At 40.5% G+C, this 26,743-nt stretch overlaps 2 protein-coding genes and 1 long non-coding RNA gene across 3 annotated transcripts in view; all 3 read right to left on the bottom strand.

The window, feature by feature from the left end:
- The window catches only part of LOC125497297 (uncharacterized), a 35,725-nt gene extending 17,563 nt beyond the window's left edge, over positions 1-18,162 (bottom strand). Inside the window, exon 1 of the long non-coding RNA XR_007273927.2 lies at positions 17,383-18,162. This is a non-coding gene — a long non-coding RNA (uncharacterized LOC125497297). The remainder of the gene's footprint in view (positions 1-17,382) is intronic.
- LOC104908126 (uncharacterized) lies at positions 11,355-12,285 on the bottom strand. Its single transcript, XM_048644571.2, has 2 exons — positions 12,117-12,285; positions 11,355-12,001 (listed from the first exon to the last, which is right to left on the bottom strand). The coding sequence occupies exon 2, from the start codon at positions 11,887-11,889 to the stop codon at positions 11,407-11,409; it is 483 nt and encodes a 160-aa protein (XP_048500528.2). The 5' UTR covers positions 11,890-12,001; positions 12,117-12,285; the 3' UTR covers positions 11,355-11,406.
- Positions 18,163-20,245: 2,083 nt separating the features above from the next.
- LOC104908127 (hypothetical protein) lies at positions 20,246-21,709 on the bottom strand. Its single transcript, XM_010697207.1, has one exon. The coding sequence runs from the start codon at positions 21,707-21,709 to the stop codon at positions 20,246-20,248; it is 1,464 nt and encodes a 487-aa protein (XP_010695509.1).
- Between the last annotated feature and the right edge of the window lie 5,034 nt (positions 21,710-26,743).

Here is a 26,743-nt window from a genome sequence, read left to right as displayed (position 1 = left end):
TTAAACTTAACTAATTAATGGACGACTAATTAATTATTAACTATGAACTAGAATAATGTTATGTTTTTCGAAAGGTTTTATAATATGTAATAGTATAACTTTAATGTTTCGATAATTCTAAAAATATAGCTAAATGAGTTATTTTATTAATTAGTTGTTAAAGAGTCACCCTAATTAAAAAGTTAATAGCAATTATGAAATAATGACCTTTAAGGAGACTTTTACGACGTTATAATAACCGTTATGACCTTAATAAGCGCTAACCAATATTTAGGCTTAAAAGCTAAATAATGAAACGTTCATTAATAAAATTATTCTTGAATAGATTAAGGAAGATAAAGGATATTACAAGCCTCCCCCGGCTATCAAGGTTATTAAGCAGAATTCAGAGATAACGTCTACTGCTAACACCCGCATTCCCCTTCAAAGTATGTTTTATGATCATGATTAATATTATGTTTTATATATGGATTGCGGGAAATGAAATGTTTTATGATGATTATTATGATATGATGCTATGAAATGATGATGATGATGTTATGATGAAATGAATGAATATAATTATTCACGATGATGATGATATGCTTAAAACCAATGAAACATGATAAATTCAAGTGAAAGACGGTTCTTGGCAAGTATCTGTTATCCGGTCGTGCACGTACCTTCCGGCCGGTTAACCACCTTCTGTTTAGTGAGGGCTTTTGTCCTCGGGTGGCACCGCGCAAATCTGGGCAAATAAGCCACCTTCCGTTTAGTGAGGGCTTTTGTCCTCGGGTGGCTGCCTTCCGTTTATGATGTTATGATGTTTTGGGGAGACGTCCCTTCCGTTGTACTAGCCAAGTTACCAAAGTAAAATATATGATGATGAACATGATAAAGAAGATAATGTAACATGAATGATATGTTTGTGAAATGTTTTACTTATTCTATTCTCCCTGTTTTTAACTAAAATGATGTGAAATGAATTTACGATGTTAGAGTAGTATGTTACTGAGCCTCGGCTCACGACGTTTTGTTTTATGTTTAGGTACCGATGGTGATAACGGGATGGCGTAGCAGTGAGGATTTAATTAATATCTAGATTATCTAGACTCTCATGGTTTTAATTTAAGTTTATGTCAAAACTCTGATTAGTAACTTAAGTTTCTATTAATCAAGACTAATGTTGGATCTATATTATGCTTCATGTTATAAAATGTTTAAGTTTATGATTTATGTTGCCTTGTATTTTCCTTATGGAAAGTACGGCGGTAACGCACCGACTATCTAGGTTCCGCTGCTAATAATCGATTAATTAACTTAACAACGATGATTAGAGGTCGGGGCGTTACAGACATATTGCTACGGTTTCTGACAAGAACCGCAGCAATATAACTTAATATTTTAATATATTGCTGCGATTTTTGTCAAAAATCGCAGCAATATATCTCACCAAATAAAATAAAACCTTAACTTTAAGTTAAGTGGGGCGCCCCTCTCTCTTTCAAATTTTCCCTCCCATATATCCCTCTCTCTTGTAAACCCTAAAAAATACTCCCAACCTCTCTCTTCCCTCTCCCAGCCGCTCTCTCTCTTCCCTCTCTCTCTCGAAATTCTAGTATCCCTCTCTCTCTTGTAAACCCAAAAATCTCCTTCTATCTCTTCCTTTTCGTTCGTCCTGCAGCTTCCCTCCTCAAAAACCCACCGGCAGTTCAGTTCGTGCAGCTTCCCTCGCTCCTCAAAAACCCACCGGCAGTTCAGTTCGTGCGGCTTCCCTCCTCGAAATTCCGGTTTTTGTCATGGATGAACGTTCAGTTCGTTCGTCGGTCATTCGTCCCTCCTCACCCACCGGCAGGTTTTCTTTTCTCCTAAAACTCGAAACCCTTAATCCCTCACTCTCCAGATCTCCGGCGCTTCCTCGCTCCCTCCTCACCCACCGGCAGGTTTTCTCACTCCTCTCAAGTCGTCGTTCGTTTTTCGAGCAATGGGTTTATACCTCTTCCCACCGGCAGGATGTACCATGTTTGGCGAGTAATGGGTTTCTCACTCCACAGGCAGGATGTACCATGTTGGTCGAGCAACCTTTTTTTTCGTTTCCTTTTTTTTCGTTTCTTTTATGCCTTTTTTTTCGTTTTTTTATCTGTTTTTAGATTTTGTTTCAGAATTTTTTTGATTTTTTGTAGTATATTTTTGTCAGTTTGTTATTTTTTCAGATCCATTTGTTATTTTTTTTAGATCGGTTTTTTATTTTTTTTTGTAATATATTTTAGTTCTTATTATTTTTTGTAATTAGTCATTTAGTTGTAAGGTTATTTTTTATTTGTAATTAGTCATTTAGTTGTAAGGTTGTTTTTTATGATTGTAATTAGTCATTAGGGTAAGGTAATTAATCTTATGTTATTTCATCTAGCAAGATCATCTTCGAGTATTTCTTACCTAGCATCTGGCTTTGGTCTCGGCTCATCATCTGGCCGGGATTCCAGATCTTCTAGTGGAATTACTTTACCCTTTTGGACTGTTTCCACCTCATCTGCTTCATTGTTTTCTTTCTCTTCAGCTTGGGCTCTTCTCTGGGCCCTTCTTTGCTTTCTTGATGGCGGGTTGATATTTCCTATTGGGAATCTCCTAGCGGGCTGTTTTCGTGCCGTTAGGTAACATAACCTTGCCATCTCCTGGTTACCCTTCAATCTCGATGTAAATCCGCCATTGGACACATACAACATTGTCAGATGGTAGGTTGAGACGACACCTTGGACGTCATGAATGAAGGGACGCCCTATGATAGCGTTGTACGCTCCCGAGACATCCACCACCAGAAATTCAGCCATGACGTGTCTGGCCGCGTCATTTTCTCCAATGCGTACCGGGAGCGAAATTAATCCTTCTGGTACCACTGACGCTCCTGTGAATCCAATAACCGGGTATCTGACCGACTTCAAATACTCGCGTCCGATCATGAGTTTCTGAAATATTGATAAGTACAAGATGTTTGCAAAACTGCCTCCATCTACCAAGATTATGTGGACTAGGCAGTTTGAGATCTTCAGAGTTACCACCAGAGGGTCGTCATGAGGATAAACAACATGTCTGGCGTCCTCCGGAGTAAATAACATCGCAGGCATTGATGGTGTCTTCTTCCATGGCAGACTTTCATTGATGTTGACATGATGCCTGAATTCTTTCAAGCTTGCTTTCGCCCCATTTATACTTCCTCCATGGATGGGACCACCTCTAATTACATGGATCTCGCTGATCCGAGACTGGACATTACGGCTTGCCGGCTTTATCAAATCTCCCTCTTTAGTCTGAGCTTTGTATTGGCTGAAGTAACCTCTTCTTATCAAATCCTCCAAATTGCCTTTTAGATGCCGAAAATCTTCAGTCAGACGGTTGTGATCCCCATGGAAATCACACCACTTACTCTTATCGCGGTTCTTATGGAACATCTGTTTTGGACGCTGCCATTTGTCACTATCTTTGTTCATTAGGAAAATCTGACTTCTTGAGGTGGTGAGTTGAGTGTGCGCATCAAATCTCTCCTTGTGTTCACCCCCTTCTCGGTTGCTTTCTCGCGGTCCCTCTAATCGTGGTCATACCTCTCATTTTCTCTTTCTCGGTCATTCCCTCTTTTGACCATGTTCGATTCCTGCCTTCTTTCATCTCGACCGCGGTCACTCTTGCGACCCATTTTTTTTCTGCTTATCTTCCTTATTATCAGATTCACAGTTGCCTACTGCCTTGTCGAACTCTTCTCCACTAATGTAGTCATTGGCCTTGCCAAGGACGGGACCCAAGGATGTATAAGATTTCTGACCCAGGTAGTTCTGGAATGGCGACCCCTCCTGAAACCCCGTCATCAGAGGTAAAACGGCCACATCCTGCCGCAGTCGGGGAATCGAGACCGCTTCGACATTGAAACGGCCAATGTAATCCCTTAACACATTCCACTACTTTTAAACTTATAAACAATAATTAGGTATGATCTAGGCAATTGAAATACTAATTTATGCCACAACACTCGATTTATACCATAATTAATACGCCATTTCAACTGAATCAACAAATGCTTGTGTTGTAGCCTAAAAATCAACGGCTATTGCGCTGACACGTGGCCTCATCAGAGCCTTACACGTGGCATATGTGCAGAGGAGTAAAGTACAAAGGGCCTGAAGGTGACAGGCCTAAAAGTACGTTTCTCTGAAGAAAGCATACTAAAGGTTCTTCTCCTGGCCCCAAAAATTGTACTTAGGCCCAGCAAAGATGATCTGCACCTTTATATGAAAGTGAGGTGTGCTGACTAATTAATCGCTGCCACGTGTCCCACTACTTTGATTAGCCAATCAGATGCTCCCAAATTAGGGTGACATCAAGGCACAGTAGTAATTTCAAACAGTATAAATAGTCCTTGATTTCAGGGTGAAAGGTACGTTTTTCAGAGCATAGTACTGTTACTCTGTCATAAATTCTTCTCTCTCTCTCTCTACTTTCTCTCTCTAAAAGTTCATTTACATCCCTGACATCTGACTTAAGCATCGGAGGGGGAAATACCACCCAAACCTCCAGGGTGGGTCCCTTTTTGCAGGTTGCTGGTCAGGAGTTAGCATCGGGATTCGAGCCAATCATTGCTGCACAAGTCTCCAGTTTTAAGAACCTATCTTTGGGAGTTGTTGTATTAGTTTACCAGTTTTACACTACATAACATTTGGTGCCGTCAGTGGGGATACGCAGCAATGACGGATTGTCATTCATCGAATGTCCCAAGGAACAGAAGTTTTAGAATTCAGGTGGAAGACACTGTGGATGAGGAGAGGCCGCCACGTGGACGAGATCATGGTCATGCTGCCGTCCATCTAGAGGGTAGGTCTGTAACTCCAGTCATCCTAGAGAATCTAGACCGTCCAGTGACAGCTGGTCACTTGGAGAATGTGTTGAACGACTTCCAGACAAGAATGGCCGCTGTCATGGAGGAGCAGATCAAGAACAATATGTTCTTTTTTCAGCTGAATCCGGGAGGAGAGACGGCTGCACCGCTCAAAGGGCGATCCCAAGAGGGTCGTCCAGGACCTAGTCGGCCACTCCGGCCGGAGTTGACTAAGCCGCCTTCCAAAGGAAAGCAGCCAGCTGTTAGTGATTATAGGAGGAAGATGGACTGGAGACTGGTAGTCCGTCCAGCAGACAATATCCCTCCTACTGGTCACATGATGGAGACTGATGCTAGGGAGTATTTGGAGGCTAAGAGGGCGGCAGCTCAGCAGCGTTCAGCCTCTGGCTCCACGCCGTATATGAAGGATCCGTCCTTAAGACTCCCGTCCAGAACAGTGGCACGAAGCCGTGGACCATCAGCTTTTCAGCCAAGGCAGGAAAAGACAGTTTTGCAGCTCATGGTGTACAGGCGTCAAGCCTTAGCTAACACCTCATCTAATCCGGTACTGAAAGAGTACCGTCAGGAGCACATACCCATTGAGGGTCAGGTTGCGGCACTCCAGATCAATTGGCCAACTCCTTTCTCGGTCAGGATATGGAGTCCCCTCCTTTCCCAAAGGTTAAGCTCCCGACCATTGAAACTTTTCGACGGAACTACTGATCCGGACGATCACCTATCAGCTTACAAGCATCAGATGTATGTCCAAGGAGTGGACGATGCTACTTGGTGTAAGAATTTTCCAGCTACTTTGAAGGGGGTAGCGCAAAAATGGTTTAACAACTTGCCACCTAACTCAGTGAATAATTTTACTGAACTTAGCATTCTATTCACCAGTCATTTGTGGCTAATCGTCAAGAACAAAAGACAAGCATGCACTTGGGAAAGTCATCCAAGGTCCTAAGGAGGCATTGAGAGGTTATGTGAAGAGATTCAATCTAGAAGCATTGCAGATCCAAGATCTAAATGCAGGTGTGGCGTTTGACGCCTTATCAGAGGTTTAAGACCAGGAAGTTTTAAGTTTGATTTGGTAAAGAAGAAAATCACTACTTGACGGAAGCTTTGAAGGAAGTGAGGCATTCATTCATGCCACAGAGGTGTGTGCTGAGGCAAAACAGACAGAAGTAAAGAAAGTTGAGGAAGCTGTTCAGCCAAAGAAGAATCCGCCCAAAAAGGCCAGACTTGGGCAATGACTTCTATGACCACCTCGTCCAAAAGAAGCAGGCGATCCGAGCCGGCGGCCTCAGTTGAACCAATAGAGTTCAACAAAGATCAATATTCCATTTTGATGGAAATAAAGATCAGCATGAGCTAAAGGCGCCGGCCGAAATGAAGACGCCTTACCGTAACAGGGAATAAAGCAAGTATTGTCACTTCCACAAGATTGTGGGCATGAAACCAATGAATGCAAGCACTTGAAGAGAGCAGTAGAAGAGTTGGCTCGAAAAGGAAGATGAACAATTACCTCCTTCGTCAGGAAGGAAGTTCCAGAAAAGAGATAACCGTCAAGGAAGAAGATGGACGGAGATAGCACGGATGATGATGTAGTAATGGTCATCTCAGGAGGATTTGCGGTGGAAGTCCAACAAATCGGGCCACAAAAACTATTTAAGGGAGCTCAGTCAGGTTATGCTCACTAACCAGGCCGAGTCTGATCCTTTTCCAAAAATAGTGGTCAGCGAGCTGGACCGAGGGAAGATAAGGACGCCGCATGATGATCACTAGTTGTGGAAATGAAGATTGCCAACCTAAGGGTTAGGCGAATTCTGATTGATACTGGAAGCTCCACTGATATAAGTGCTGATTGTTTGTCTCGTTGAAGTTTGATCAAAACGATTGATTGCCGGTAAATCATCCTATAATTGGTTTTGGCGGAGGGGTCATCCATCCCATGGGACTGTCACCTGCCCGTCAGGGTAGGGAAAAAGATGCTGCCAGGACGCTTTTTGTGAAATTTTTGGTAGTACGAGACTTGACGCTTATAATGTCATTCTCGGACGACCTACCTTAAATCACATCAAGGCGTCATTGTGACCCACTAATGTTAATGAAGTTTGAGTGTGATGGGGAAAGATTGGATTCTCTATGGAGATCAGCAAGCTGCTAGAGAATGCTATCTCACTACACTTAAACCATCATCATGGAAAGAGAAGGCAGAGCGTCCAAAGGACAAGGAGGATGATCCGGCCGAGAAAGTAAAAGGCAAAATTGTTGAGCTTAGGCAAGAAGTTGAGAAGGTTCAAGAGATACCTCTTCCTGAAAGCAATCCGTCCATGCTTTTGCCAGCAAGAAGAGAAAGTGTTTGGCAATCAAAGAAGAAAACATTCATCTGAGAGATAATGGCTATAATGATCTGGGACTAGAACGTCCAGAACCGTGGAAAGTCCAGTAGAGATTTGCTTAAATCCAGAGCGTCCGGAAAGGACATTGAAAATTGGATCAGTTTTGAGATCAGAGATTCAGGACGCCTTAGTTGCGTTGCTGCGAGAATTCGAAGATGTGTTTGCCTATGCTGTAGAGGAGATGCCTGGGATAGACCCGAAGTGGCCGTCCATAAGCTCAACATTGAGCCGGGGCAAAAGCCTATTCGGCAGAAGAAGAGGCACTGGGCCGGCCAGAAATAAGGCCGTTGATGAAGAAGTTCAAAAGCTGCTCAAGTCTAAGTTCATCCGGGAAACATATTACCCAGATTGGGTAGCAAATGTTGTGATGGTTCCAAAGCCGAATGGCACTTGGAGAATGTGCGTTGATTATACGGATCTGAACAAGGCTTGTCCTAAGGACAGCTTCCCGTTGCCTAAAATTGATCGTCTGGTGGATTCCACGGCCGGCCATGCCCTGCTGAGTTTTATGGACGCCTATTCTGGCTTCCACCAGATTCCTATGTGGCCGGATGATCAAGATAAGACTTCCTTCATTACTGAGAAAGGATTGTATGGATGGCTCAGGATGCCCTTCGGCCTAAGAAATGCGCCAGCCACATTTCAGAGGCTCATTAATACGGTATTTCAGCCGCAGCTTGGGCGAAATATGGAAGCCTATATAGACGACATGATCGTCAAGAGTAAAGAAGAGAAAGATCATCTGGACGATCTGAGGGAAACCTTCCTCACTTTGAGGAAATTTAAGTTAAAACTAAATCCGCAGAAATGTGTATTCGGTGTAGTTGCTGGGAAATTTCTGGGATTCTTGGTTGATCAGAGAGGGATTGAGGCAAATCCCGAAAAAATTCAAGCTATTATGAATATGTCTTCGCCGTCCAAAGTCAAAGAAGTTCAGGCGTTGACGGGCTGTTTGGCTGCTCTTGGACGGTTTCTCTCAAATCAGGGACAAATGTCACCATTTCTTTGCACTATCAAGAAGAATGCCAAGTTTGAGTGGTCGGAAGAGCTGAGGTGGCGCTTCAGCAAGTAAAGATCACTTCGGCAGCTGCCTAGGTTGATCAGTCCGGCCGAAGGAGAAAATTGTAGTATACCTGGCTGTATCACCTTTCGCGGTAAGTGCTGTCTCTTGGCTGAAAGAGACGCGTGCAAATACCCGTCTACTTTGTGAGCCATGTGTTGAAAGATGCAGAGAACTGATATTCGTCCATTGAGAAATTCGGCTTGGCTTTGTTGATGGCTAGCCGGAAGTTAAGGCCTTACTTCTTAGCCCAGCATTCTTGTATATACTGACAGCCGCTAGAGGCAAGTTTGCATAAATGGATGCTCTGGCCGGATGTTAAAATGGGCGTTGAGCTTAATATGTTTGATTTAACATTTGAGCCTAGAAAGGCAATCAAAGGCCAAGCTTTGGCTGATTTCATTGTAGAGCTTACTCGGCCTACATAGAAACGTCCAAGACCCAGCGGAAGGAGCGTCATTGGACCCTTATGGTGGATGGATCCTCAACTGCTAACGGATGTGGGGCAGGAATCATTTTTCAATCTCCAGAAGGGGACAAGTTTGAATATGCTATGAAGTTCAAATTCCAGGCGTCCAATAATGAAGCAGAGTATGAAGCTCTCTTGCCGGCATAAAAATGTGCAAAGCGGCTGGAGCCTTGGAAATTGAAGCTAAAACTGACTCTCTGCTGGTCGTCAGTCAGTCAATGGTGAGTTTGAATGCAAGGAAGCGTCCATGAGCAAGTATATGAATTTGTCAAAGAAGAGATCAAGTCTTTAAAAGGTTCGTCCTAGATCAGTGCCCAGATCAGAGAACCATCAGGCTGATGCCCTTCTAAACTGGCCAGCTCGGCTGAAGGAGACGTTCCTAGAAAGTCTTCTGGGAAGTAAAGCGGCCAAGAGCATTGAGGCCGGAGAAGTTCTGTTTCTCAGCCGAGAAGATGAGTGGATGAGCCAATCATTGAATTAAGAAAACTGGCCGTTGCCTCTTGACCCAATTGAAGCCAAGTATGTGAAAGCAAGGGACAAGTGGTTTGAGTTGTGGAATGAGACTCTATACAAGAAATCCTACAATCGGCCTCTTCTCAATGCATCAGCCGAAAGGAAGGTCTGGACGTTTTAAAGGAGTTGCATGAGGGAGCTTGTGCTTCTCACATTGGAGGAAGAGCTTTGGCAGAAAGGGCTCTCAGGACGGGCTACTTTTGGCCGTCCTTAAAAGAAGACGCACTGCTCTATGCCAAGAAATGTGATAGTTGCCAAAAGCATGGTAATATCTATCAAAAGCCGTCCAATTACTTGACTCCCATTCTCTTTCCTCTTCCCTTTGCTAAATGGGGGATGGACATCCTTGGGCCTTTTCCTATTGCTGCCGGCCAGAAGAAATTTGTAATAGTAGCTGTGGACTACTTTACAAAATGGGTTGAAGCTGAAGCATTAAGGGGCATCACCACTAATGACGTCAAAGGGTTCATCTGGAAGAACTTGATTACAAGGTTTTGGATGCCCCAGTCGATCGTCTTTGATAATGGGCCGCAATTTGAAACACCAAAGCTTCGTCAATGGTTGGCTGACCAAGGAATCAAGGCTCACTTTGCCGCAGTAGCTCATCCACAGGCTAATGGGCAAGTGGAGGCTTTTAACAAGATTCTTTCGGCTGGGATTAAAAAGAAGTTGGACAATGCAAAGGGGCTTTGGGTAGAAGAATTGCAGCTGGTCTTATGGTCAATAAGGACAACGGCCAAGAATTCCACAGGAGAGACTCCTTTTATGATGGTCTATGGCTCTGAGGCCGTCCTTCCTATTGAGGTTGAGGAACCCACTTTAAGAGTAATGATGTACTCAGAAGATGCTAACTGGGCAGCTCTTAGGACGGCCTTGGACTTAGTTCCTGAAGTCAGGGGCAATGCTTTGCTGAGAATGCAACTTTACAAGTTGAGAATGGCGAGAGTTCAACAAAGAGTTGCAAGGCGTCCGTTAAAGCTGGGAGACCTCGTCTTAAGAAAATGGAACGGTCGGCCGAGCCAAAGAGTTAGGCAAGCTTACTCCTAACTGGGAAGGACCCTACAAAATAATCGAAGTAGTTCAGAATGACACCTTTCGTCTGAAGGATGGACGGACGTCCCATTCCTAGGACGTGGAATTCTGACACTTTGAAGAAATACTTTGTTTAGGGCATCCTTATAAATTGTAATCTTTTATTACTGCATTATAATGAAAAAGTAGAATGTATACATGTATCTTGACTACTCGTCAAGCAAACTTCATATAATACAGTTCTACTTCTCTATGACTTTGTTTGATTTATTTGTTTAAGTTTCATATATCGTCCAAAGTCATTAATTTAACAACACAAAAATGCACCTTTCATTAGGAGGACGGCTGAACATATTATCGTCCAAAATGGATAATATGAAGTTTGGCCGGTTGTTTACTTAAAGAGTAAACACTCCTAAACAAGGTCGGCTGGAATTAGGACGCCTTAGTAAAGGTATCCTCTTTCCGTCTAAAAGCCAAAAACTCTAAAATAACAACCTTAGTAAAGGAAAAGTTATTTCATAATTTAACAAAGATGGACGAGTTACAATCATCTTAGAAAACGTCCAAGTTATTTAAAAATTATAGTCTTTACTCCTTCTTGAACAGAGAAAGGATATAAGTATTCCTCGTCCAAGAAGGGGGCATATAGGGGCATAATTTATAAATGACTAAGTCTTTGTCCAATGACGAATAATTGTCCAGGTTCTTGCCGAACAAGTTATTAACTTAGCAGGATTTTAAAATTTAAAACAAGTTTATGCGATGATGAACGTCCATGAAAGAGCCAATGGGCCAAACAAAAACTTGTTGACGAATTACTTTTATACTTAGACATTCATGGTCTTAAAGCAGTCGGCCAAAAGAGCTAAATGGATCGTCAGAAGAATATTAAGACGAGTTGCTTCTGTACTTGGTACAAATATGGGATTATAATGTAAGACGTCCAGAACAGTAAAGCATAGAGCAAGAGAGATTGAAAAAGATAGCTTTTCATAAATATAAGGAGATGATTACAATCTAATCTAACTAGGTACAAGAAAACAAAATATTACAAGTGGCCTGCGGCCAAGAAGAGAAAGGGGAGAAGCTAAGCGTCCGGTTGGCCATTATCCTCTTCGTTCTGAGCCTCAATGTCATCTTCTTCTTCTTCATCTTCGGAAGATTCATGGAAGACGGGGGCCTCTTCCCCTTTGACGTTGGCTTTGTGCAGGCTCTCTTGGAAGTCCAGCCGGCGTACATACCGGGGGACATCCTCCTCCTTAGCCATCATCTCAAAGGCTTGCACGTCCCAGTTTCTGGAGGTGTCTATGACATTATTCATAGCCTCCTTAGCAGCCACAACCGTGTCCGCGACTTCGGCGCGAAGGGCTTGGTTTTTTACCTTCAGGACGAGGTTTTCCTTGTAAAATTCAGCAGCCATGGTCATGGCTGAGTTCCTCTCGTCCAGAAGGTAACGTTCCAAAGAGTCCCTTTCGTCCAGCATCTCCATCAGCCGAAGGAGATAAACTTTGTTCTGAGATTCCAATTCGGCTGACCGTTTTTCCAAGGCAATCTTGGTTTGCTGATGCATCACTTCTTGCTGGCCAATGACAAATTGAGCATGGTTAGCGGCCGCAGTCACATCTTGGACGAGCTTTTTGTTTTCCTTTCTAAGCTACTTGGCCCAGTCTTCAGTTATCATGCTGCGAGCAAAGAGTTGAAAGGGGGGGGGGGAATATAATAGTCAGGACGAATGTAACTTGGAGAAAATATGCATCTAAGTATAGAGAATAAGCGTCTAAAGAAAGAAGGATGTACCTCGGCAGCAAGTTGAGACATGTATCCTACATGCCCAGATGATGCTCCCCTCAACCCCTTAATATAGGGTTCAGGAAAGCATTTGAAACGCTCCATCTTGAGCTTCTCGCGGTCGGACGATGACATCTTTCCAAAAGCCGGAGAAGATTCATCGTCAGAAAGGCTAGGGGAGCCGTCAACAGCTAGACCCTTCCCTTTATCTGAAAGATTAGACTTGTCAGTACATCTGATGGGAATAACAACGGCTTGTTTGTTGGACGGACTCATCGGACGTCCGCCAACCCGTAGTGTTCTAACTACGTTTGAATAATAAGACTCACCAGAAGAACGGGAAACCGTCCTATATGCGGTTGGCATCTGGTCTACCAGCTTGGCTACTGGGCCAGAGAAAGCAGACCCGTCAGCAGCCGCGTCCGGCTGAGAAGATTGGCCCGCGTCGTCCAAAATAACAACCTCGTCAGGTTGTGGGGCTGCAGGCTGCTCGGCAGGCCCGGCGTAGGTCACCAGAGCCATAGAGCCGATCTCGGCCGGTTCCTCCTTGGCCTCCTCTTTGGCCGGAATGTCTATCACGACCTCAGGAACCGGCCGTGTCGATTTCTTCTTTTTGGCGGTAAACCCCTTTGCCTTCTTAGAAGGGGGAGCTTCGCTGGTCCCAGCCGGCCGCTTCTTCGCTGCAGCTTTCTCGGCCAAGGCCTTTGATGTTAGGGCATTTTTCTGAGGAATTAGAAATATGTCAAAGAATTAGAGGCTCTTCAAAGAAGCAGGTCGTCCGTAAAATGTCTGGACGTGTTGCTCAACGAAGAGGCAGCTCGTCCAGTCATTGTCTGAACGTGTTGCCCCTCGAAGACGCAGCCCGTCCAGCCATAACCTGGACGAGTTGCTCTTCAAAGAAGCAGGTCGTCCGTAAAATGTCTGGACGTGTTGCTCCACAAAGAGGCAGCTCGTCCAGTCATTGTCTTGACGTGTTGCCCCTCGAAGACGCAGCCCGTCCAGCCATAATCTGGACGAGTTGCTCTCCAAAGAAGCAGCTCGTCCAGTCATTGTCTGGACGTGTTGCCCCTCGAAGACGCAGCCCGTCCAGCCATAACCTGGACGAGTTGCTCTTCAAAGAAGCAGCTCGTCCAGTCGATGTCTTGACGTGTTGCTCCTTGAAGGAGCAGCGCGTCAGAAACTCAGCCTGGACGAGTTGCCTCTCGAATAAACAGCTCGTCCAGCTGTTGCTTGGACGCTTGGCTCAAAAAAAAAAAAAAAAAAAAAAGAAGTAATCTTACCAGGGTGTCAGCCCTCTTTTCAGCACCCGATTTGTTGTATTCTTTCCAGAGAGTATCGGCAAATCTGGACGAACTCATATCTCCTATCCAAGATTTCCTGAGTTTACTTCTGGCTGAATCTGCAAAAAGAGAAAAAAAAAAAACAGGTGTTGGACGAATGACAATCAAGCCGGGAATTTTACTGAGAGGATTTTTAGTAGTTATACCTCTGTCCTCGTCCTGCCGCAAGCCGGCAGCGACAAGGAAGTTATCATGATAAAACATCTCTTTAAAGGGGATCCAATTGGACGGACCCTTGAAAGAGACGTCTTCCATGGAATACTCCGAAATCCGGAAATACTCCACCATCTCCTCGGCAGAGCTATCCTCTAGTTCCAGATACGAAGCCATTCGTCCAGTGTTGGTGTTAGATCGGCTAAAATACCGAAGCCGACTAGCAACCGCTTTACTGGGCACCTGGACGAAAATGAATTCACCCTTCCAAGAGTGCATCTTGGATGTCTTATCCCAAGACGTCAAGAAGCCTTGACGGTTGCATACACTCAGCCAGCTTCCTTCAACGGTTCTAGGAACCTTGGCAACGTAATGAATGTGGGTGAAGGCGGCCAGAGAAGGATTCTTCCCTTTCAAATTGCAAACGGCCAGAAAGGTGAGGATGTTTTGCCAAGAGTTTGGGGAAAGCTGATTATGTCCTACGCCATAATAATGAAGAAGCTGGCCGATGAAAGGGTGGAGAGGAAAACGAAGGCCGGCATCTAATGCCAGCCGGTAAACAGCAAAATGGCCTGAGGGGGCACTAAAAATGGTATCCTCTCGGCCAGGGAGAACGAATTTGTAGCCCGGCATGGGCATAGCCATTGAAAAGGGTCTAAGGTCCGAGCCTAATCGTCCCAGCCAAGTGTTATCGGCCAGGATGAATCTAGGGCCAGAAAGTGGACCTAGCCGCCGTCTTATTTCAGACGAAGTCGTCGACGGCTCTTCTGAATCGCTAGCGGGGTTGGAAGAGCTGGCCGTCTTTGGCTCATCCGAGATCGTCCCACGTATGGACGGGCTGGGATCTGGAGAGCCTCTAGTTTCTTGTTCCTCCTGAACATATTCAGGGGAAGGATTTGGAATTGCTGGACAAGCGCTTTGGACTTCGCGCTCTCCGTCAGCAGGATTCCGTCCAGTAGATGCCTCCATTTCCGAGCTGGAGGCCGGCAGGTTAACTCCTCGTCTGATACGAGCTGTTTGCTTGACGCGAGCCAGATTACCCTGCACAGGTAAAGACTGGGTCGTCTGACTTAGCCGGGCATGAGAAAAGAAAAAGAATGCATGTCCGGCCAAGATGGGTCCAACTCTAGAAGATGCCGAAGAAGATAGGCCCTCTGTTCTAGGGCTAGTACCAACCCTTGAGCGGCCGGGTTTGTTCAATGAAGAAGAAGAGCTCATTTTCTTAAAATATGTGTGAAAACAAGAAAAAGAGTTGAGAATATACCTGTAGAGAAAAGTTCGGACGAACGTCAAAGATGACTTGAGACCTCGGACGAGCAAAGTAACAATTGCAAGAGCTTGGACGGGAGTAGTTCTTCTCTAAAAGTTCAGTAAAAATTCGCAGAGTCTCTCTCTCTAGAAAATCTCTCAGCAATGTTAAAATGATTCCAGGAGCGACTAAGGCACATATTTATAGAGGGGTGAAAATGACCCCCTCATCCGGTAAAAAGTAACCGTTATTCATAGGGGTTGACCTGTGGAGCCGGCAAAATGGCGCCTCTTTTTTGAAAAAGAGAAGGGCAGTTCCAGGTCGGTTAAAAGAGGAAGATTAACCGTCTTGGCGCCAAGAAGATAATAACTCCCTCTTTTAAGGGGCAAATGTTGTAGCCTAAAAATCAACGGCTATTGCGCTGACACGTGGCCTCATCAGAGCCTTACACGTGGCATATGTGCAGAGGAGTAAAGTACAAAGGGCCTGAAGGTGACAGGCCTAAAAGTACGTTCTCTGAAGAAAGCGTACTAAAGGTTCTTCTCCTGGCCCCAAAAATTGTACTTAGGCCCAGCAAAGATGATCTGCACCTTTATATGAAAGTGAGGTGTGCTGACTAATTAATCGCTGCCACGTGTCCCACTACTTTGATTAGCCAATCAGATGCTCCCAAATTAGGGTGACATCAAGGCACAGCAGTCATTTCAAACAGTATAAATAGTCCTTGATTTCAGGGTGAAAGGTACGTTTTTCAGAGCATAATACTGTTACTCTGTCATAAATTCTTCTCTCTCTCTCTCTACTTTCTCTCTCTAAAAGTTCCTTTACATCCCTGACATCTGACTTAAGCATCGAATGGGGAAATACCACCCAAACCTCCAGGGTGGGTCCCTTTTTGCAGGTTGCTGGTCAGGAGTTAGCATTGGGATTCGAGCCAATCATTGCTGCACAAGTCTCCAGTTTTAAGAACCTATCTTTAGGAGTTGTTGTATTAGTTTACCAGTTTTACACTACATAACAGCTTGCATTCATAGTAATTACATCTTTTCATATAAACTTTTTAAGGGATTCAATAACATCTCTTAACAACAACCAAAAATCCATTAAGACTAACTAAGGATTGGAATCGATCACTATTCTGATACTCTTTAAGTCCTTTTATAAGAACTACACATGATATAGAGAACGTATTGTGTCGGACTCGTCCAACCATAATCTTTGGTCGGACGACTTTCAGGTGGATCCAATTTTTTTCAGTTAGTCTTAATTTTTTTTCAGGTAGTCTTAATTTTTTTTCAGGTAGTCTTCATTGTTTTCAGGTAGTCCTATCAGTTAGTCTTCTTTTTTTCAATTGGTTTTTGTACTTCAGTTAGACTTACTTTGGGTTTCAGTTGGTCTTTATTCTTGTTCAGGTAATCTTCATTTTTTTTCAGGTAGTCTTCATTCTTTTTCAGATAGTCTTCATTTTTTTTTCAGGTAGTCCAACTGAAAGAAAACAAAGTCCAACTGAAACAAAACAAAGTCCAACTGAAAGAAACACAAAGTCCAACTGAAAGAAAACAAAGTCCAACTGAAACAAAACAAAGTCCAACTGAAAAACAAAACACTAACCTCTGCTTTCTCTCACTTTCTCCTTCTTCTTCATTCCTCTTCTGCCAGCTTAAAAGTTACTTTCACGTACAAAAACAAGCTTGAATTTGTCAACAATGTCGAGATGGCTGTTTTTTCCTTCTATATGTATAGAGATACATAAGATGAACAAACCTTCATTAGAGGGTAGAAGGTTATTGTCTTCAACAACGACGTCGTCCCAAAAAAAGAGTCTTAGATTCCTTCATTTGTTGGTCAATACGTTCTCATTGTGTATTTATGATCTTATTCTTTTTCTTCCTTACTCGAATAAAACCAAGGATGAGAAGTTGAGATGATTTTGGCATAGCCAAGGTTTTAATTTATAGCAGTGCGTGTATATTTATCTTTCGGGAGTTGAGAAGTTGGCCGACTACATTGCCGGAGGTATGTGATGGGGGGCAATGGAGGGTTCTTGATGTTGTCGGGGTCACTGTGAATCTTCAATGATGATGATGAAGAAGAACGCGTTATTATTGTTGGTGAATTTACTGGGCTCAGTCCGTCTGACGAGAATATTGAGTCAGACGGTCTGACCCAATACTTTCACCATGATATATATATTTCCAAGGACCTCATTACATAATCAAACTACATCAACTACTATGATTTCTAGTTCTAACGATAATTTTGTCCACCCATTCTAGTTGAATTTCAGAGATACAACATAATAATTCAGAATACATAAACCTCGGTTAGTACTAACAGTTTGTCCAACAACTCAATCTTTTATCTAAAATGCATAGTCAAGATATAACAGTTGTCTCAATCTCATCTCTGAAATTAATTAACCAAATACTATAGCTTAATTGATTTCACATTAAACACTCAAAACCCAAAAATGTAAACAAATCATATAAAAATATGAAGAACTAGAGAGAGAAGAGGAGGAGGAGTGTTGCACCTCATGACGGGCCAGAATTGAGCTGCCACACCGTGCGACGGTGGCGACAGCAGCACCGCGGGACAACAACATGAGCAACACGCAATAGAGAACAAAGGAGAAAGGAAAAGCTGGGAGCAACACCTCTAGCTTGCGGTGGCAGACGACGAAGCTCAGGCGATGGAGGAAGATGACAGCGGGGCAAAGGAGAAACGCGAAGTAGGGGAGCGAAATGGGGTTTCACGAGATTTGGGTTTTTTTTTTCTTTTGGGGTTTAAGAAATGATGAGAGAAAGATGGGCAAAGGTGGACTTTTTGTTTCATTGACCGAGATAAATAACAAAAAGGGGGTTCAATGGTTCTAAACGTAAACTGACAAGCCAAAACAAATTAAACCGACTTTGGTTTTCTGACTGGCTAAATATCATTCCAACTAATTATAAGCTTAACACCCAAAAATAATTCAAATAATAATTTCACAAAAATATTAATTAATATACATTACAAACATGAAAAATAGAAATCATACACCAACAAATTAAAAAAAAAATCTGATACATAATTAACTCAACAAATATAATTAGCATTTAATAAACACTTTTAAAGACATGTTGCTAAATACAACATCACTTTACTAACACAATCCTAAAAAATATCTAAAATACCCTTTGCCACCCATTTCTCTCTCTAACTACTCCTCTCTCCACTTCTCTCTCTCCATCTTCCCTCTTCGTCATCTTCATATGTTGAAATTGGGGATGATTTAAGAATAATTTGTAGTTCTAATTCTCCATAATTCTCTTTTCTCCATCTTTCTCCATATATTTTTCCTTCTTTCTCCATTTACAAGCGGTAGAACCAACATCAAGTTTTTCATTCGATGAATAAACTAAAGTATCATTTGGGGCAATTTTCGCAGCATCTATTTCATGCAATCTGCACGAAACAGAATAGATTGTTTCGTGCAGGTTGCACGAAACGGAATAGACTATTTCATGCGGATTGCGCGAAACATAATAGACTGTTTCGTTCAATCTGCACGAAACATACAAATCGGGTTCGTGTAAATTGCACGAAACAAATGCAGAAAGCGCCCCATAACAATCGCATGGCAATGCATAATGATGAAAAACAATAAAAACATACATCAGATTGAAATTCGTTTGAGTCAAAATTTTCGTCCATTGAGTAGCATATTAAAATTTGTGAATTTGGTCTTCTATCAAGTTTTTTTCCTCTAACAGTTAGAAAGGAGGAGAGAATACTTTTAGAGGGAAATGTTTTTTAGAAAGAATATGATAATAAGAGTTTTTTTTGGGTTGCATTAGTAAAGTGAGGCTGCGTTTAATAACCCTTTTTAAAAATTTTCGTTGTTACAGGTTAGGGGTGGGTTAGGGTAAGGGTAGGGTAAGGGTTTAGGTTTAAGATTAAAGTTAGATTAGGATTAGGTTAGATTAGAATTAGGGCTTAGGGTTAATAATGGCAAAATGGTAAATAAAGCTAACATAGAGTTAACAGAAGTTTGAAAAAAGGGCATCTGGTGCACATTTTCGAAAATTGAAGTGTATAAAGTGAGTTTTTGAAACATTGAGCGTGTATGGTGAAAAAACCGTAATATTAATATTGATATCCTACATATTTTGAAACAAACAACTTACTAAATCTAAGGGTTTCGCTAATACCTTAGATAAAGAAACACCACCAATAGATAGGAAGAATACACTGAACGTAAAAACAACACTCAATGAGTTTGATAATATTTTGATACAAAACAACTTACCTTTGTCAATTAAATCTATGGTCTTTTATAGCTTTATTTCAACTACTACTACAACGACCTTATTAATTGCTAAGTTTCAAGGGGGCTGAAACATTACACTAAATTTCCTCATAAGACTTCAATGATCGCAAATGGTGTAGCTATGGTTTGCACATTATGAAGGAGAAAGGCGTGCTTCTAGAAGTGCAAGTGTGCAACTATATCACTTTTGGTTAATCGCCAAGCCCAAGAAAACTTGTTTTTGAACGCAAACTGAATGAGCAAATTGTGCATCTACCAATAAAATTACTTCCCCATCCCATAATGGGGTGCTCACTATCAATTTATTTGAACTAAATTATCCTTTATTTCTTTCAAATCATCCCTATCTTTCTTTCAAAATATGTGTCCCTATTTATTGTTTCACACTATTCAAAGATATATATATTAATTGCTTTTTAATTTTATTTTAAAGGAAAAAGAAAATAAAGAACTAGTTCCATGATAAAAATATCTAAAAAGCACTTCTTTCCAAACTATCATTGTTCCGCTCAAAATAATCTCAACTATAGGTTATTTTAGAATAATCCAAACTATTGAAAGTACTTTCTCAAAATAATCCAAACTTTTAATTATCCTATATATAATAGACCTAAAAGGGATCATTGAAGGAAAAAAAAAAAAAAGTTAGGATTATTTTGGGAAGATACCCAAGTAGTTTGGATTATTCCAAAATACCCCAAAGTTGGGATTATTTTGAACGGAACGATCATAGTTGGGATTATTTCTGTCAATTTTTCCTAATTTTTTTTTAGAGATCTTAATACTCCCTCTATTTTGGTTAATTTCTAGCAAAAATGAAAAATAAACACTATATTATGAGACGGAGGGAGTATAATAGGAGAAGATAATCCTGTAGACAAGCAATCAGAATATATACAAATCTCAACATTAGCTATCTATACCTACGTCACAAGATGATCTCGCTGCTTAGCGTTACCAGATTTCCAGATTCATCCCTTTCATCATCTCTGTTGGAAATATCAAATATCCTAACATGATTATCTGAAGTGTCGAGGGTATATTTATTGATGATCAAGAATACATTAGTTTTGGAACATTGAGATCAATAAGTATCCAAACATGATATTCTGCGATTCTCGTACAAATATATACAGCTTAAGCCAACTAATACCTCGGCAAGGGTGGCCTCAGTCTTCTCTAAATCTGCATAGTGCAAAGTTTGCAACAAAAGCACCGTAGGCTTAGAATCAAACCTCTGTTTTTCCAAATTCCTCTCAGCTTGCCACGTAACTGTGTCCTCAGCCACCGGAACAAGCCACTCAAGCATGTCTTCCACTGCCTTCCTCCACCCTTCTGCTAAGGCATCACCGTTGTATAATTCATCCTCCGTCTCCCTCCACGCTACCCTTAGTTTCGACCTCACGTATGTCTTCAGGCTAGAAGGCAACATATTGTATAGGTTTTGACGTGCTTGGTCTCCAATTAGAGATTCCGAGTTGAAGTATCTCTCTGCCAATAAAATGACACTGGCATACCTGGCAGCCAATCCCGAGCCACCCACGGTTGATGGAGGGGCTGCTTGGAAAACCTTGTTTTGATTAAACAAATAATTGTTGTATTGTCTCGAACCCAGGTGTAACTTCACATCCTCTGTAATGAAAACACTGCTGTCTGTACTCAGGAACCGCACAAGAGGAATCCTCTTTTGGCAAGGGCTTGGTATTGGTCCGGACATTGTAATTTTGGGTGTTGGGTCAAACAATAACTTTTGGTGGATAAGGTTATTATAATGCTTGTTTTTTGATGAAGCGTTTGATAGTATAGAAATGTAAGGCCGAAAAAGTGTACAAATTCTAGCGTAAAGAAGACATACCATTTTGGCCATAAGTCCAACAACCTTGTCATAGGATTGATTCCACAATGAAACCTCCTTCAAATGGCGTACAAGCTTCCTTTGAGCGGCAATCTTATTATCAAACAGATCATAATTTGTATTTTGGTCCTTGTTATGTTTCCTCCACTCGTTCAACTTGTTCTCAGATACTTCCATGTGGGTCAGTTCTTCAAGCATGCTATATAATTCGCCTGTCAATGAAGTAAACTTCTCCATCTTTTCAAGGGACTTCTCCATCTCCTTCGATCCATAGTTATTGAGCTTCTCTATGTCCACACATCCGCTCTTCAAATCATTGTACACTTGTAAAAACCGCACCAGACCATAATCTGAGCACTTCTGCCCAATACGTGACACGGCATTGGCGGCATGGTCCAAATCCTCCAGCCGCTCCGTGCAGGCGAGAGTCAATAGGAAGCCTTCATCATCCGAAGTCAAATATGTGATCCCTCGGCCTCGAATGACAGTCTTGCGTATACGGCACATCTCCGCATCCGAGAGCGATTTATACAGAGAGATTATACGAGACATGGACTTAGCCGTATCAAAGGCGATGATTCCTAACATTTCCGGCTTATCAGGACGGAACAACCAGCGGCTGTGGGTGTCCAATTTGGGGTTTGATTTCGAGCGTCGGTGGCGCTCCGTCAGCCAAAAGACGGTGCCCACCATTGTAGGGAATTGCTAAGAGCAAATGCTGATGGAAAAACATAAGATAAGTAGGATAATGTTAATGTCAGAGGATTTTCATGTTTGGGTGGTATATGAGAAATTGATGGGATCAGAAGCGCGATAGGATGGAGAGGCCGAGAGGAGAGAGAAACATAATATATTTTCGGAGGGGTTTTCATGTCAGACGACGCGTTTATGGGAATGACAGTTATGTTCAAGTATGTCAACTGGTCTGGACAGGCTGTGGAGGTACAAGGAAAAATGAATTCGTGAGATTAACTATAAATTGCATGATTGAACAGTTAGGAAGGAGGTGTGCGGGGAGGCGAGATGTAAAAGATTCAATCGAATTAATTAATTAGTTAAAAGTATTAAGTTGCGTTTGCACGAAATTTCCGGAGGACTTCGCGTGTAGTGTGTCATTTAAGCACATATTTCGCCAAGAATTTTGTTATATTGTTGGCTTTTGGTCATTCACAATTCTGTTCACAAAATACTTATTATCTCAATCTATATCATATCATATAATATAAAATTGAATCAATCAATATCTCTATTATATAAGGGAAGAAAGAACTATGTTGTCCTCTTTTGAACTGACTATTTTGCACCCCTTCCCTTTCTAAATTACAAAAGGAATCTCAAAATTAAAATCGGGACTCAAAAAAACTACCGAAAATTAATTTAACACTCACTCACAAATCTCTTAAAAGAAGAAACTTTACAAATCACTCATAATTAAGAAAATCATGTTATAAAAATCACGCAAATCACTCAAATAATCAGGAAACTTTATTAAAACTTAAAATTAACATACAAAGTAAAACTAATAACCTAGAAGTCAATACATACAAAAATTTTACTACAAAAATTTACTACAAATCACTGTTCTCAAGAACCATTCACAATTACATACTCAGAAAAGTTACCTATAAACACAAATTTGAAAAAAGCATAAGATTTTGACGGCGATATCACACATTCATCCATCGACAATTTGCGAACTTCGAAAAAGGTACATAATTCTTTTAACCTTCAAAATTATTTCACATAAGTTGAAATAAACAATAGCAAATTAGTTGACAGTTATGTAGTTAAAAAAATGGAGATGACAACAATGAGTTCAAAAGGGTTTTATACAATCAGACTTAAATTTAATTCATTTTCATCTAAAAAAATTTAGTTTTTTAAAAAAATGCAATATTAAAATTTTTGCCCATAACTTTTGCAAAAAGACCATGTTCAGAAATAAATTTTGAAAAACAAAACAATATCAAACTTTTTGCGAACAATTTTGCAAAAATCCATTTTCAGAAAAAAAAAACTAAATTAATTTGGGAAAGTAACGATTTTTGTTTTTCTACAAAAAAAATCCAATATCAAATTGTGTATGAAAAAAATCAAAATTTCATTTCAAATATAATTGAAGCTCAAAGTGTTAAAATTTAGAAAAGGACAAAAATTGAAACGATGAAAATTTTTAAATATCAATGTGTGCAAACATAATTTAGAAGGTAGACAAGGAAAAAAAACCTCAGGTATATTTGTAGTGAAATCATAATTTAGAAGTTACACAAGGAAAAAAATTATTTACTTTTTCATAGTGTTTCCTATATATAATGAAACTTTTATATATATTTGGACCTATCTCTTTCTATTATATAATAACGATTAATTATCAAGGTAAAAATGGTTATGTAAAATATTATTCAAGAATTAAAGTACAACATATCTCTATTATATAAGGGAAGGGGAGGCTATGGTGTCCCCGAATGAAGAGACTATTTTACCCATTTTCCTTTGTAAATTACAAATCCACTTACAAACCAAAGGGAGGTTCAAATAAAAATACTGGAAATAAAATTATAACAATCACTCACAACTCACAAGTCAACTTAAATCATAGAATTATAATTTACACTATACAAATCACTCAAATGATGAAACTTTACAAAAACCAAAAAGTTAACTTACAAACTATAACCAATACACTACCACGTCAATACATACTCACAAATATTTGATTTGAAATCCAAGTGTCCACTTTCTTCACAATATATGAAGTAGTGTACTTAATTTAAAAATCAACTAAATTATAATATTAGAAATCATAGATAAATTCAATAAAATTTCTATTTTGTTCATAGAATTTTGACCTTGAAAAGTAAAAAAAGAAAAGAGACTTGTGAGAGACTTAAGTGACAGAGACTAAACCAATTAAATTTTGTAACTAAAAATAATTATACTTTGTATGTCTAATGTTCAAATTTTGACTTTTACATAAGTCGAAAAAAATTGAATTTCTGTCTTGAAAATAATTCAAGCACGCATTGCGTGCAAAAAATACTAGTATCTATTAAGGAAATGAGGGAGGAAGATGATTTACCCGTTTAAAAATACGGAATTACCCTCAATAATCTAAGGAAATAAAAAAGAAAACAATCTATGAATCTTTTTTCATTTCGACCTTGCATTTTAATTGGATATAAAATACTATTTTAAATTAACGCACGCATCGCGTGCATATAAGACCGATACTACCTCCGTCTCTTTTTAAACGCAACAATTTAGAGTGCATGGACCCCTAGTTGAAATTTCTTAAGGGGTGATTAGAAAACGCAAATTAGATCCTACACCTTGCACATATGGCTGGCTTTTGGCAGTATTTTTGAAAGTGGGTCAGCTCTTTCTCTCTCATCACTCACTCATTCACTCTCTTTCTCTCTCATTTATTTGCTGAAACACTTTTTTTAATGTACAAATGCATATGGTTTGGTGTACAATAATATACGAGTGTATATTTGGGGATTTTCAGTGATCAAAGTAATGACCATCAGTGTACATTGTGATTTATTGAATTTCGATATGGGACTGTAATTGTACATATTGAATTTCATTAGTGAACAAACATCAACACACCAGTGTACAAAGACTGGAAATTACTCACTTGACATATTTCGGTATGGGACTGTAATTGTACATATTGAATTTCTTAGTGAACAAATATTAACACACCCAGTGTACAAAGATTGCAAATTACTCACTTGACATCAGCTTCAGGAATTGGGTTACTTTCAGCTAGGGGTTGTCATTGTACATTTTGATTTCGTTAATGAACAACCACGAAGCCAAGAATGTACAAGGAGGTTGAGTGTGAAAAAGAGAGAAGTGGTGAACAGTATATGGGGGGAAATGATGGTGGTTGACATCAAATCAGTTATTAAATGGTGAACAGTAACTGTCAAATCAGTTAATTTTTGAATTTTTGACATTGTACACTAGATGTAATGGGAATGTATATTGGCTGTCAAATCAATTACTTTTTGCATGTTGAATGGTGTGTTTCATTCTTCTTGTCTTGCGTTTTGGAGCTGGTGTAGGATGCTCATCCTACACCTCATACCACCATCTACTGATTGATTAGAAAAAGGGAGGGGATATGATTAAGTTTAAAAGTGGAGCGATAAAGTGGGTCCAAAAAGAAAAAAACGATCAGCAACAATCACCAACAGTCAGCAACCACCACTAACACCGCCACTGCCAGCACCCACCACCGGCCTTACATCTACCCACAAAAAATCACCACCACTGCCACTACCACTGCCAACCACACTAAAAACTACAAGTACAAGCTACAAACCACCACCACCGCCACTGCCAGCACCCACACACTGCCACTGCCACTGCTAGCAACCACACTAAAAATAACAAGTACAAACCACCGCCAACCACCAGCCTTACATCCACCCACAAAAAAAAGATCAACTTAAGACCACCACCCATACACTATAGATCAAAGTCCCAAAAACCTCCATCACCGTCAACCCCACAACCCCCAACCAACACTCCCGAAATCCAGCGCCAACACCACCTAAATCCAACTAAATCACCAATCAACCATGCCATCAAAACCCACTCCACCTCCACAACAACTTGAAAACCAGAGAAAGGAATCGGATGGAGATAGATGCAGATCGAAAAGAGAGAGAAATCGAGGAGAGGGAACAAAAGAAGATGGAGCGACGACAGATATCAGTTGGAAAGAAGGACAGAGGACGGACGCCGGCGGTTTTCGGTTGGAACGAAGGACATAGGACGGACGCCGGCGGTGGAGCAAAGGTGGTTTTGGGATGGCACAAAGTTGTCGGTGGTTTTGGCCTTTTGGGGGAGGAGATCGAAGGTGATGATGATGGTGGTGGGTGGTAGAGGACAGAGATAATGGTGATGATGAAGGTGGTGGTGAAGAGAAAAATGGTGATGGAGGATGGAGGAGAGAGAGAATGATGGGGGATGGAGGAGAGAGAAATGGTGGTGGGCTAGATTAATTTAGATAGATTAATTTTTATTAGGTTTGAACTTAATTTGATTAGGATATTTTGGTAATTTTAGGGGTAAAAATCATACCAAAAATAGAAAGAAAGAAATTGTTGCATTTAATTTGAAACTGCCAAAAATAGGAATTGTTGTGTCTAAAAAGAAATGGAGGAAGTATATATATATATATATATATATATATATTATATATATATATATATATATATATATATATATATTATATAAGGGAAGGGGGAGCAATGATGTCATCTTTTGAAATGCCTATTTTGCCCCCCTTTCCTTTCTAAATTACAAAAGGATTGTCAAAATCAAAACCGCACTCCACGAAAACTATAAAAAATTAATTTACAACCCTCATTCACAAATCACTCAAAAGAATAAAATTTACAAATCACTCGTACAATTGAGAAAATCACGCAAATCACTCAAATTATCAGGAAACTTTATTAAAACTTAAAATTAACATACAAACTAAAACTAATAACCTAGAACGTCAATACATACAAAAATATTTGCAAAAATTTACTTACAAATCACTATTCTCAAGAACCATTCACAATTAATGGTAGGTCATGATAAAAAATAGAGGTGTATTTGTAGTGAAATTAGAATTTAGATCGAAGTACTTTTTTTATATTATTTTTTATATATAATGAAACTTTTACATATATTTGGACCTATCTTTTTCTATTATATTAA

The sequence above is a fragment of the Beta vulgaris genome, chromosome 5 (assembly GCF_026745355.1).
Source record: "Beta vulgaris subsp. vulgaris cultivar EL10 chromosome 5, EL10.2, whole genome shotgun sequence".
NCBI classification, from domain to species: domain Eukaryota; kingdom Viridiplantae; phylum Streptophyta; class Magnoliopsida; order Caryophyllales; family Amaranthaceae; genus Beta; species Beta vulgaris.
This window is presented reverse-complemented; position numbering and strand designations above follow the sequence as displayed.

Bases quoted from the DNA above. Each gene is read 5' to 3' on its own strand.
- LOC104908127 (XM_010697207.1), bottom strand. From the start codon at position 21,709: ATGGTGGGCACCGTCTTTTGGCTGACGGAGCGCCACCGACGCTCGAAA.
- LOC104908126 (XM_048644571.2), bottom strand. From the start codon at position 11,889: ATGCATCAGCAAACCAAGATTGCCTTGGAAAAACGGTCAGCCGAATTG.